The sequence below is a fragment of the Bactrocera neohumeralis genome, chromosome 3 (assembly GCF_024586455.1).
Source record: "Bactrocera neohumeralis isolate Rockhampton chromosome 3, APGP_CSIRO_Bneo_wtdbg2-racon-allhic-juicebox.fasta_v2, whole genome shotgun sequence".
NCBI classification, from domain to species: Eukaryota; Metazoa; Arthropoda; class Insecta; order Diptera; family Tephritidae; genus Bactrocera; species Bactrocera neohumeralis.
Genome location: NC_065920.1, coordinates 53,710,002 through 53,722,120, shown reverse-complemented (window position 1 = coordinate 53,722,120; position 12,119 = coordinate 53,710,002). Strand labels below are relative to the sequence as shown.

The 12,119-nt window shown below is 35.6% G+C and overlaps 1 protein-coding gene across 1 annotated transcript in view; it reads left to right on the top strand.

Annotated features, from left to right (window-relative positions):
• Positions 1-11,791: 11,791 nt before the first annotated feature.
• Positions 11,792-12,119, top strand: part of LOC126753772 (cyclin-dependent kinase-like 1) — a 52,633-nt gene continuing 52,305 nt past the window's right edge. Inside the window, exon 1 of the mRNA XM_050465476.1 lies at positions 11,792-11,934. Coding sequence (XP_050321433.1) covers positions 11,867-11,934 — 68 coding nt within the window. The 5' untranslated portion in view covers positions 11,792-11,866. The remainder of the gene's footprint in view (positions 11,935-12,119) is intronic.

Sequence of the window (12,119 nt, the reverse complement as noted above, 5' to 3'; positions counted from 1 at the left end):
TTTTTTTTTTATATTTATAATAATAAGTAAGTAAACAAATATATACCATTTCGGTTTACCACTTTTTGCTATTTTTCCGCTAGAAACATTATTCGATCAGTGTGAAATTTTTATCAGTGTTAATCGAAATTTCGAAATTTCCAGAACGGAAGCGAGCGAACCATTATTGTGCTACACGAACTGATACAGCAACGTCTCCGTAAACTTCACAAATTTCATTGGTGGCCTGCGATTTTTTTCATTATTTTTACTAATTTTTGAACATTATTTTGAATATTTTTTAACTTCCCGATTAACTTTTTTTGGTTAAATGAAGCTTAAAATCTCACCTTTACAATACTGTATGATATAACACAATGTGGTTGGTGCACTGGAGATATACGACTGCAACGACATCTATTGACAAAATACGAAAATAGTTTTTCGACTACCCAATAAATCCATGAATTGATGAGAGGAGTGCGAAGCAGCGCCGCACATAGGTTTCTGCTAGTGCATACTGCGGCTAAAAATATAAGGAGTTGTCGCAGGACATTGACATTTGGTACATCATTGTTTTGGATTCCAATCAAGAAAAAAATCAAAAAATCAAAATCACGCCCTCCTTTTTACGCCCACCTCCCATATAAGGTTAAACTTAATTTTTGACCTACAGCACTGATTTTTGGTACATAGCATTTTTATGACATTATATATGTTGGTGTTAAATTTCAATAATATCCGCCCACTTTTACGCCCACCTCCCATACAAACTAAATTCTCTTTTATCAAGTCTCTTTTAGCAACTTTTTTATATATTTATTTATATATATTGCATACTTTTGGGAGGTAACTTGCCATTTTAGAGTATCTCATTGTTTTTTTCAAGGGGGGCAATTTGGGGCAGCTGAATTTTTTTTTATCATTTAGCTGAGACTTCAGGCTTTAATTCGGTGTATGTATGTCGACAGCGGTAGACAGCGCTAAAAAGATGGACCACTTTGAATTTGAAGAACATTGAATTTTTGACGTCCAAATTATGTTGTTCCACAATATTTTTTATGCATTATTTTTTTTTTAATGGATTTTGATGCAAATTTTTTCTTTGATACATATTATAAATGAAAAATAATAATAAAGTTGAATTTCAATAGTTGTTTTATTGTATCAATGATTTGACTTTTGAGTAAATTTTTTGCTAATTTTGATGTTTTCCACATTCACCAACTTTGGGCAGTTCTGGACAAAAAACTAATGCAGCTAGAATCCTAATACTTTGGGGAAAATAATGTATAGATAGTTGGTAACAAACTGTGAAAATTTCATTCAAATCAGACAACATGCCATTTTTGAATTTCAGCCACGGTTGTAACCAAAAGTCATCGAGATCACGAGCTTCAATTTCAGACATCAAACAGTCGGTTATCATGGAGATATAACAGTCGCCATTGAAGGCATATTTGAAGAAATATGTATCGATGATTCCACCGACTCATAAACCACACCAAATCGTTTTTTTTTTTCTAGATAAAATGGCAGATCTTGAATCTCTATAAGTTGCTTTTCGCTCTTTACATACCCATTCAGCCAGAAATTGGCTTAATCGCTAAACAAAATTTGGCTCGAAACGTCGGAATTTCTTGGAGCTTTTCAAGAGCCCATAAAGCGGAGTGATGTCGCTTGGATAGGTCAAGCGGCTTTAGTTTTTGCACAAGCTGTATTTTGTACGCTTTTAATTTAAGATCTCGATGGCTGCGCTATGGCTGTTATATTTTCTTCACGGCATACTGGGCAAGGTTTATTCGGTCGAATATTATCCAATAATGAATGCGGGGTCTCAAAAATGGTTATGGTGTTGCGAATAGTATGCTCAGTAGGATTTTGTTGACCATATGTTAAGCGAATCGCGCGAAGCATATTCTTTACAAAACGTGAATTTACGTAACAAAGTTGAAGGATTTGTGAACGTTTTTCATGCGCAAATCTTTCCATGATGAAATCCCAAACAATACTGAACAAAACTAACATGAGAGCTTGGTACGACTAACACGTGATCTGTCAAAAAAAAAGCTATTACGAAAAGTACCTCTTGGATCATCCGTTTTAGCTTGTTGATTTATCCATATTTATCGTCACAATGGTACTTTTGAAAATGAACAGAATGCTGTTAATATCATTGTTTGAATCAAGAAGCCTAGCCACGATTTAATATTGTACGAAAACACGGACCTCTGAGCATTTTCTTACCAAACGCCGTTACGAAAGGATTTACTTAAGGATGGTCAAAACTGATTCATTACTAGCTCTAAACACTACAGTAAGATCTAACGAAGACGCTGCTGCTTTTTAAAATTGTTAATCGATAAGTTAGATAGAAAGCAAAATTAAAATCAGGTTGAAATTTTAGTACTTTAATATAGTAGATGCATAAGACTAACTCACATTAGGGATATTGTAGACACCGGCAGAACCTGTTATCAACGAGGTCGGGTCCTTATAAACGGAATGGTCAAAAACTACAACGAAGTTGCTTTTCTTATTCTTTTCTCAAGGATAATATTATCTCTAGGTCTCATATCGTTGCACTGTCTGTTATGGAGTTTGTATGACAGTAGAAGTGGCAGCCATCAAGACAGCAGCAGACGTACCGCTCCGAAATATGACTTCTTTAGGGAGATATGCATCCACTTCGACAGCAGAGTAGCTACAGAAAGCTGGCTGACAGTGAGCTCAAAACTAGTCAAGAATTGCATGACGTCAAGCTTGCAAGAAAAGGCACCTACAACCAAATTCGATCAGGATGGAAAGGAGCAGGAGTTTTTCTACCTTCGTGCACTTAGGCGCTGGATTTTTGGGCTTCGTGTGAGCTCGACAAGCGTTGGTTACCGACCAGCACTTGTGGTGTTTCGAAAGCCTTCTGGCCAGAGTGGAGCTTAGTTCATTGAACTGCTAGCTCTTAGCTTGGCTTAGACCGCCGCAATGTGAGGCGTCACAACTCGATATTCACGCGTTGAGACTAAAGAGTTTGGGAAATATCTGGACATATAATTATCCACAACCCGACTGGACAATCAATAAAAATAGCAGATTCTAACGCACCAGTCGACATATAGATGTCGCTACCAGGAGGCGCTAGATTCAAAAAGTCCTATTTACTTTGGATCGCCAGACTCTTTATATATACTTTTTACAAACCCGGCGAATTGGCTGGAATTGATATAAACCGCCTCAATAAATTTGTGACAAGCTCTGGTCTTTTTGATCTATTCTTAGAAGTTCAGGGTCAGAGCATTACAGCGAACAAGCGTCGCTTGCTGTCCAAGTGCGATTATTCGTGGCCTCAAAAGAAATCTGGCTATTACCTAACTTAACGCAACTATCTGCTCTAGTGGACCGATATCAGTTATTCCGGCCAATGATAATTTTTTTGGAACGCTCATTTCAGATCGATATCTTAAAATTTGAGCGACTAATTCACGTATATGTTTGAGTATTTTTTACTGTTCATTTACTCTGCAAGACCGGTATAAATCAAAAAACGGTTGATTTTTGAGTTAATGATGCAGTTATATATTGTTCGTTATATCAAATCCGATGTCTGTTGTCCGTCCATGTTGAGTGAACTTGAGTAAAATTGAGATATCATGATGAAACTTGGTAACGTATTCCCTCTTATGGCGGAAACCGAAAATATAAAGTGTCCGCCAATAATAAAGATATTGAGAATAGAATATGAGTTTTTTCTGTTTTCCGTGTAAGGTTCTCGAAAGTCAGTTGAAAACTTTTAACGCGTTTTCTGGCAAATCGATTTTTTTGACTTATGCCGGTCTTGAAGCAAATGAGCGATATATGACTGAGTATTTTTTACTGTTCTTCTAGGAGTTTATTTTACTATTCTACAAGCGTACGAATATATTGAAGCACCATTTACTATTGCAGATTCGGTTAATGGTTCTACCTTTTTCATAGCAACAGAACTCAGCTCATCATGTTAATCATGTATACACATATGTACTATATATAATTTACAGGGTCTCCGTCTCTTCTTTCTGAATGTTACACACTTCGTATCAGACTTATGTGTTATACCCTGGTCGGGATATATGAATGAATTTATAAAAGTCTCCATGAACAAAGGGAACTCATCGTTGGAATAAAGTATGAAACTCCCCGAATAATAACCTTCAATAAGCCTTCACTAAGCGTTTCTGAACGTGACTCCAAACTTATTTTACGGTTGATTCAATATTCAATTAATATTAATTTTATTACCAATTTCCATTTTTTCGTGGTTTAGCTTAGGCTATGTTACTCTGGCTCCTTTGTAATGCCAGACAAAGGTTCATTATAAATTCAAACTGGAGCCGAAGTCGTGCAGGACGTCAACGTTTTTTGCGAAGTTTAATAGATTCTTGATATCTAATTTTGATGCTCCATCCCAATCCCTTGAACTGCAAAGCTCCTAGTTATCTAAGCCGAGTTCTATATAAGGCCGAACATAAGCAGACGAGGTGCTCCAGCACCTCCCTCATGCCTACTTCCCTGCACTTTCAGCATGTGTCATCGTTAATGTTGCCCATACGAAATGCATGCGATGCCGTTGTGACCTGTGACCAGTCTAACAACCGTCCATTAGTCTTTTCAAGCTCGTGTGAGTATAAATCTTGTTTGCTGATTCAGCTGAGTGTCACAAGGCATTCCACCTCACCCTGATTCGTCTCTCAGCTCTTTCGAAAAATTCGTAATTTACTTTCTATACAACTCCGAAATTTTGAGACCCCGATCCTTAAAAAGAAACTGACACGCCATTATCATATTGCCAAGCAATGAACATAAAATTCAAAAAATATTTTTGTCTTGTAATACAAACTCTAAGCAAATCCTTACGAAATAGCCTGAGGATAATTATTCAAAAACATAATCAAAAATTTGTAAGTGAATTTCACCACACGTGTGACAACAAAACTTATAAGTTTGGACAAATGCAAGCAACAAATTGTACAACTTAAATATTTTACCGTTACACATATGAAAAGTGAAAAATTATTACAAGCACAGAGCACACCGCAGCTTTCATTGCTGTTACCGTAGAAGAGCACAAAAGAAGCACGAGTACGTAAAATCCTATTTGAAATTCTTAATCACCGACAAAAAACTGGAAACACGGAAAATAATAAATTTTCTACATAAACTTTGAGCATAAGCCCTGCTGTTGAAGCACCTCATGCAAATGTATACACTGCGTAGCCAAAGTATAAGCACAATTACAATGGATGCTCTTCTGAAGTAAGCGTAGCTGCAAAACAACAAGACACAAACAAAGCGCGGAAATTATTTCAAACCAACAACAACAAAAAAACAAAAACAAAATGAACGTGTGAGCAAAAATCTGAATTCACTCGCTTGCGCTGGTTGAGAAATTGCTACAAAAGCTTAGTTGGAAGGCAACCAGCGGAAAGTGGCAAGCGTACTGTGTGGTGTCAGAGTGCACATGTGCGCACAAAAGTTGCAAGTTGCATGCATATTTATGTGACTTTTATTGTTGCAACATTTAAAAATCCCTTAAACCATACAACTACGTGAGCGTGAACAAACTACGCCACGTACCACACACTTTCGGAAAAATGAAAAGTTTTTCATAAAACCACAATAAATGCTGGGGTGCTTACAGAGAGACCAGTAGGAAATTATAGTCGACGATTTAAGCATTTGAAATTTTTTTTTCGTGGTATATAATACTTTTTCAGCTAGTCTTAGCTAGTTGTACTATATTCTAAATAAACTTAGCCGACTGACTCCATTTTCACGTATTTTAATATAACTCTTTATTAACGCCTTCAAAACAGGCTTCTTTTGACCCAATATAAGCATTCCAACGCCTTACCCAATTTTAATAAATTATTTTTCAGCGAGGATGGCCCTCGGTGCCTTCAGCAATTCTTTTTTTCGGGTTCGACTCATTTTTGGTTCGGCTTTCGCTAAATTGTTGGATAGTTTCGACTTCATATTCATAAAATCATGTCTCATCACCAATTAAGACATTTGATGAATATCAGATCCTTATCTACATTGTCAAACATTTCTTTCCCGACCTCTACTCGACGTCGTTTTTGCAAAAGATAGAGGTTTTTTGGTACGAATCCAGCATTAATACACTTTATACCCATTAACCAAAATATGCTGAGCCGACTGTAGCAGCAAGTTAAGACTCTCTACTATCTTTCTGATATCAACACAATGTTGATGTTCTCGTCGTTAATAGGGTGAGATCGGCGACTTGCATGAGACAAGTTTTCAGTGACTTCAATGTGATGTAATTAAAAAAGTCACAGAGGCATATGTATGAAGATATTACAAGTCGTAGAATGACGAAAATGTACTTACGGGCTTCTGCATTCCATTATTTGCCTTTCGGGGAACAAAATAGCTGTTCAGGTTGCCAAAAGTATCATTCGCTTGACTAAAGAACCACTTCAGGAACTACCCAATCATTAAAAAGGATACTCTACAAAACTTTCGGAACGGCTGACCGACGGATCAATCTGAGATGGCATGCCTTAGGGACATGTAGAATGGCCAAAATCATGTACAATGGAGTGGAAGAAAAACACGCCAGCTTTTAACTCACATGATTTTTAAAAGACTAGAGGAGGTTGTTTGCCTAGTCACAGGTCACAACTTACTGGCATCACATGTGAATCGCGTGGACATCATTAATGATGATGACATGCCATGTAAAAAGTACAGGGAAGTAGATATGAAAGGGGCGCTGGAATACCTGCTCTGTTAATGTTCGACCTGATTTAGGAACTAAGCTGAGATATTTAGCAACTTTGCAGTTGAAGGGAGTGAATGAAGTATCAGAATTAGATATGAAATCGCAATTAAAATTCGCAAAAAGCGTTGATGTCCTGTACGACGTAGACTTAAGCTCGTATTAGTGCACATCCATCTGGCATGACAAAGAACCAGTAGATGTATGAATGGCGTGATAGCCAGCTAGTGCAGTCTATCCTAAACTTAACCTAAACTCCACTTTCATATGCATTTTGAAGGATAAAATTTACTAGACAGATAGGAAAATGGTTGTATAACCACACAGCCAGGCTTTCTAAAGGCCAATTGTGAATTAACTCGGACTAAAATTACACCACTATATTATGACCTATGTGAACAAATCCGTGCTGCTGATAAGGTTCATCAGTTTATCGAATTTTGCCTGTGCAACCGCCGAAACATCGTCGAAAAACCCTCGAGCAAACGCTGCGATTATTGTTAATGTGAAGATATACTACTGAAGGCAGTATCTTTTAGCTTCATTTCTATCTATTTACGAGTATATACTTTTGACGTCTAGGAATCTCTACAAAGAAAAGAAGAAAATAATAATTTCACTTTCCATTGGCAATTGAGAGTTTAAGGGAGTAATGCACTAAATATTTTTCACTATGACTTTGACCAATTAAAGAATATTTCTAAGGTATGGAATAAGCATAGATCGAAAATCTCATTCAGATGACATCAAATTTATTCAGAAGTCCAGAAAATAATAACTTCATATCAACACCTCTAATTATGATTGTTTTATAACAAAAGAATACTTTTCAGTATATGAGTGAACAACTAGTCTTTCAGTTCTTGAGATACACGTCTACTAATTTGTCGGAATCGATGATATCGGGCAACTTTAGTATATAGCTGTCACATAAACTGAACGAGCCTTGTATAGGAGACTTTTCTAATTGTCAAAGTATATTAACGAAATTCGGAAAGAATTTTTACCTAATCTCCGAAGAAATGGTTCAGTCCAAGCGACTATAACGTTACGTTACGTCCATACGTTTCTCGCTGGGTACCGTGAGAAAACTAGCAGATGCACCTTTATAATGCATGTATATGGGAGCAACAAACATAAATTTCAACGTACGTGAGCACTTATCCGCACGTCCAAATAAATTTGTTAACAAATTCATAACAACATACGGGACAGTTGGCCAAAACAGTGGTGTAAACAAAAACTGAAAAACGAAAGCAAAAAAGAAGTGAAGAGCGCACCTCGGCAAACACACTCCAGCATAAAATATCTATCAAATGAATTTACTTATTTAGCGGCAAAGGAGCGTAAAAAGTTCCAGTGCTTGCGGCAGTAGACAGGTGTTGATCCTGCCAAAACAAAGTAGTACGCAACAAAGAGCAGAAAGAAAAAAGTGAAAAGCGCAAAGGATTAGGATAAACACTGCCAGCAGGTGTGAAGGCAAGACAGCAAAAAGACTATGTGCCGGCAACTATGAGGCAAATACCGAGAGTGAAATGTTGTGGAAAAGATTACAATGTACAACAACTTGCAGTTTTTTTACTTTTTTGCATGCCTTGCAAGGATTCCTACTTTTTCTAGTTAGGCAAACTAGTTAGAGAGAAGTCTTGGTGAAAAAACATAATTCTGTGGGAGAAAATGAAGTAGAAACCCCATTTCCATTTGCCTTTATGTCTGAGCTTTTGTGTTTGTCAGACTTTGAAATCAAACGGCTTCTTCACTAAAAAATAATTGTCGCTTAAAAAGAAGCAAGTCACAACTCAACAATTATTTATCTCTTTCACATGGTAATCAATTTTCAAAGACAGATTTGTTTAAAAAACAAAAGCCGAAAAACTGAGATTTTAAGCAAAATTGTATAAATATCCTAAATATTTGCTCCGTTCAACAAAATTTTAATAGTTTAATCGAAGTAGCCGAACCTTAGGACATTTGCATTTGAAATACCGTTAAATACCTAAAGTCTGCTAGCGAGAAAATTATTGTTCATCAATCGTTGAACAACTTTTCTTACCTTAACTTAGCGTCTCAGCAACAAAATCAAACAATTCAAAAATCAAAACATTTTAACTTATATCAAGAAACTTGCACTAAACAAAAACACGGACAGCCCCTTTTGGAAAGCTGTTAAAAATATTAGAAAACCAATTTCATCAAATCCTACTCTTCGAAAGGCGACGGATTCTGAGCAGAAAGCGATGAAGAAAAAGCTAAAGTTTTCAAAGAAATTTGCTAAAACATTCGGTCCATTCATATTCCATTGTACCCAACCGCAGCTAGAAGCTTCGCAACGTAAAAGTAAAATTCAACCAACAACAAAAAATTAAGTAGTAAATTTCATCAAAATTAGATTCAATTTCCGACTTGATAACTGACGATGTAGTAAAAAATCTATAGCAAAGTGCGAAGCACTAACAAAGCTTACAGCGATAATAAACTTCAGATAAATCCTAATGGCATGGAAGATGTCCGAAATCGATAGAAAAACTTGGGAAAATTACAAGTGACGCCTCGTCCAATCTCATTGTTGTCTATTTTGTCTAAGCTACTTGAAGCTGTTGTTATCAGAAGTGTTGAAAACATAGAGTCTCAAACCAATTCACCAATTTGGAGTTAGATCTCAACATTCCACAATCGACAAAGTACATAGTACATCGTATAACAAGCGTGATAGAAGATGCATTGGGAAATAAGAACATCTGTACTGCAGGTTTTCTAGATGTACGTATATCACAGACGTTCAATAGAGCAAAAAAAACTCTGTGTATCAAGGCAAAGATGAAAAGTTGAAAGACAAGTACAAAGGCTTTAGTCTTAGAGAAAGAGTCGTGTTATGACTAAAGGTGAATGGAAAAAAAATAAAGTACTTTTTTGATAACTACTTCACATCAGTTTGTCTTCTTGAAATAATAAAAAAGGAAAACTTTTTCGCTTACAGTACTATCGTGCCAAGCGAAAGAGAAATCCTCAAAACTTAATTTAAGATAAAAAAAAATTAAAAGAGGAGATAATTATTTTAGATTATCCTATACTAACGTAAGTTTTAGCCAAGTAGATGGATAAAACGGCAATATGTTTAGCATCTAATTTCCATGAATTAGAATGCGACCATTCCAAGAAGAGATCAAAAAGGCATTGTAATTGATGTTAATTGAGTGAAGTGGAAATCTGGGTTGGCATTGACAATTTTTCGTTAACATACGAGAACATTGTGAATTCTGCAGTTTGAACTAAATCCAATCTAAAAGTCTTTATTTATATTGCAATGAGAAATAACTATTTTTCAAAATAAGATGGAATGAACTACTACCCACCGCTTCAATATATTAATAAATCGTCTTATCATAAAAAAATAAAATGTCGGCTTTGTTTGAAATTTTAGATTTAGAAATTTTTAGAAGTACCAGCTATTTTAAATATACTTTCAGATCTAGGAAAATATCTTAACTTGGAATTTTAGTTTCAAATACATAAAACCGCAAGATTTTATGGAGAACATCCGAATTTTGAATATCTTTCATATATCCGTCCAGAAGGTATTTTCCCGGCTTTGATTCCTGCAAGTTACAAAAGTATAAAATGTTCGGTGGTATCCGGACTTAGCCCTTATTAATTGTTTCAATTTCGATTTATTGTAAATTTTTATAAGATGTTGGTTTTTCCTCGAAAATCTGCAAAAATATTTCGCGAATGCGACATTTTGTTAAATGATAAAAAAAAATAAAAAGGACTAATTATCAGAAAACTACATTTTTCCAAAATTAAATTTTCCAAGGATTAATGTTGGTCACCGCAAGGAGTTTCGGCTGATCGTGGATCAACTCAAGCAGCCATTAATTTAATATTTTTTCAAATTTCTATCAAACCAAGTGGAAACCTTATTTAACATAAATATGACTCGTTTTATTTTCATAAAATGCAATGATATAATGCATTTTTTTTCAATTGTCATTTTTTATTATAACTTTTTATTCTAAATACTCCTAACCACTAAAGATTTAGAGGTTTCTTGAGTTTCTTAAAAATCCATCAATGGTCACCCGATATAAATAAGTGAATATTTCATCTCGTCATACTCATCTCGTTGTCTTCTCTAAGTACAACAAACTAATTTAGAATATTTTTCATAGCAGAACCGATGACATCAGCTTAAAGTAAAGAATTATTATTTTAACGAAAATATTTCTACAGTTATAAACTTTTAATATACAAAACTTCCGCCAACAAAAACACATTAACAGTTGCAAGTACCCTTGCACATAATATTCACAAAAATCATAAAACCGTTACAAATATTTATGAATATGTAAAAAATTTATTTTTGATACAAAAATCAGCCAAAAAGAACAAAAATATGTAAAGCAACAACAGCTGTACAACAAACCCGCGCCCAACTGTCGTGTTGCCAGCAGCAACCGCCGCTTTGTCTATTGTTATTACCGCACACGCGCCCCTTCGCGTGCACCCTGTCCACACCGTCGTTCGGTGAAATAAACAAACTTTTGCTTTTCTGCCGCTTAACGCGCTGCCAGGCGCCGCGCCGCGTGCAACCAAGCGCACCAACACTTGCCGCGCCAGCAGACCGTGTGCAGTGCGCATTTCCTTTCAAACGCTTTTCGCAAAGAGAAACCCTTGCGTAAACCGAATTTCCGCTCAGTTGCAAATAAAAACGCGAAAATGTGTTTAAAATAAGAAAATTAAATTTAAATTGCTAAAACATTTCCTTTTGTGAATTTTATATAAATATTTATGGTGCTTGCTGTGTTAACTGCAGTTGGCAGCAATGCATTTTGTTCGCGATTTTTTTGACATTCGTGTGTATATGTGAATGTGTGTGAGGAAATGGTGAAAGTTTAAAATGCTTGACAACAACACGGTTTGTTATTGTTACGACATGGTGTTGCCGCACAGTGTTGTGAAGTGAAGATTCTACATAAACAAATAAATATTTTAACAAACCAATAAAAATTTCATGACACGCTGTTAACACTTTTAATGCGAATTTTTCTTTATTAATTTGTAAAAACTTTTGCAACAACATTTTTTACAAACACAAATTTGGTCGCAGAGTCTATGGACAAATGGTTCGGTGAGAAGCGTCTGTGGTTGTTTGGCAATCATCTACCACTACTGCCCCGGAGGTAAGTGAATCGAAATAAATAAAAGATATAATACTCTGAATAAGATATATTAAGTTACCAAGAGTTTTTAATACTCTTACAAATATATATGTATGTATGGTACATATATTCAAATGATCAGCGTAACGAGCTGAGGCGATTTAGTCATGTCCGTTTGTTTATGTCTCTGTCTATATAGACGCGAA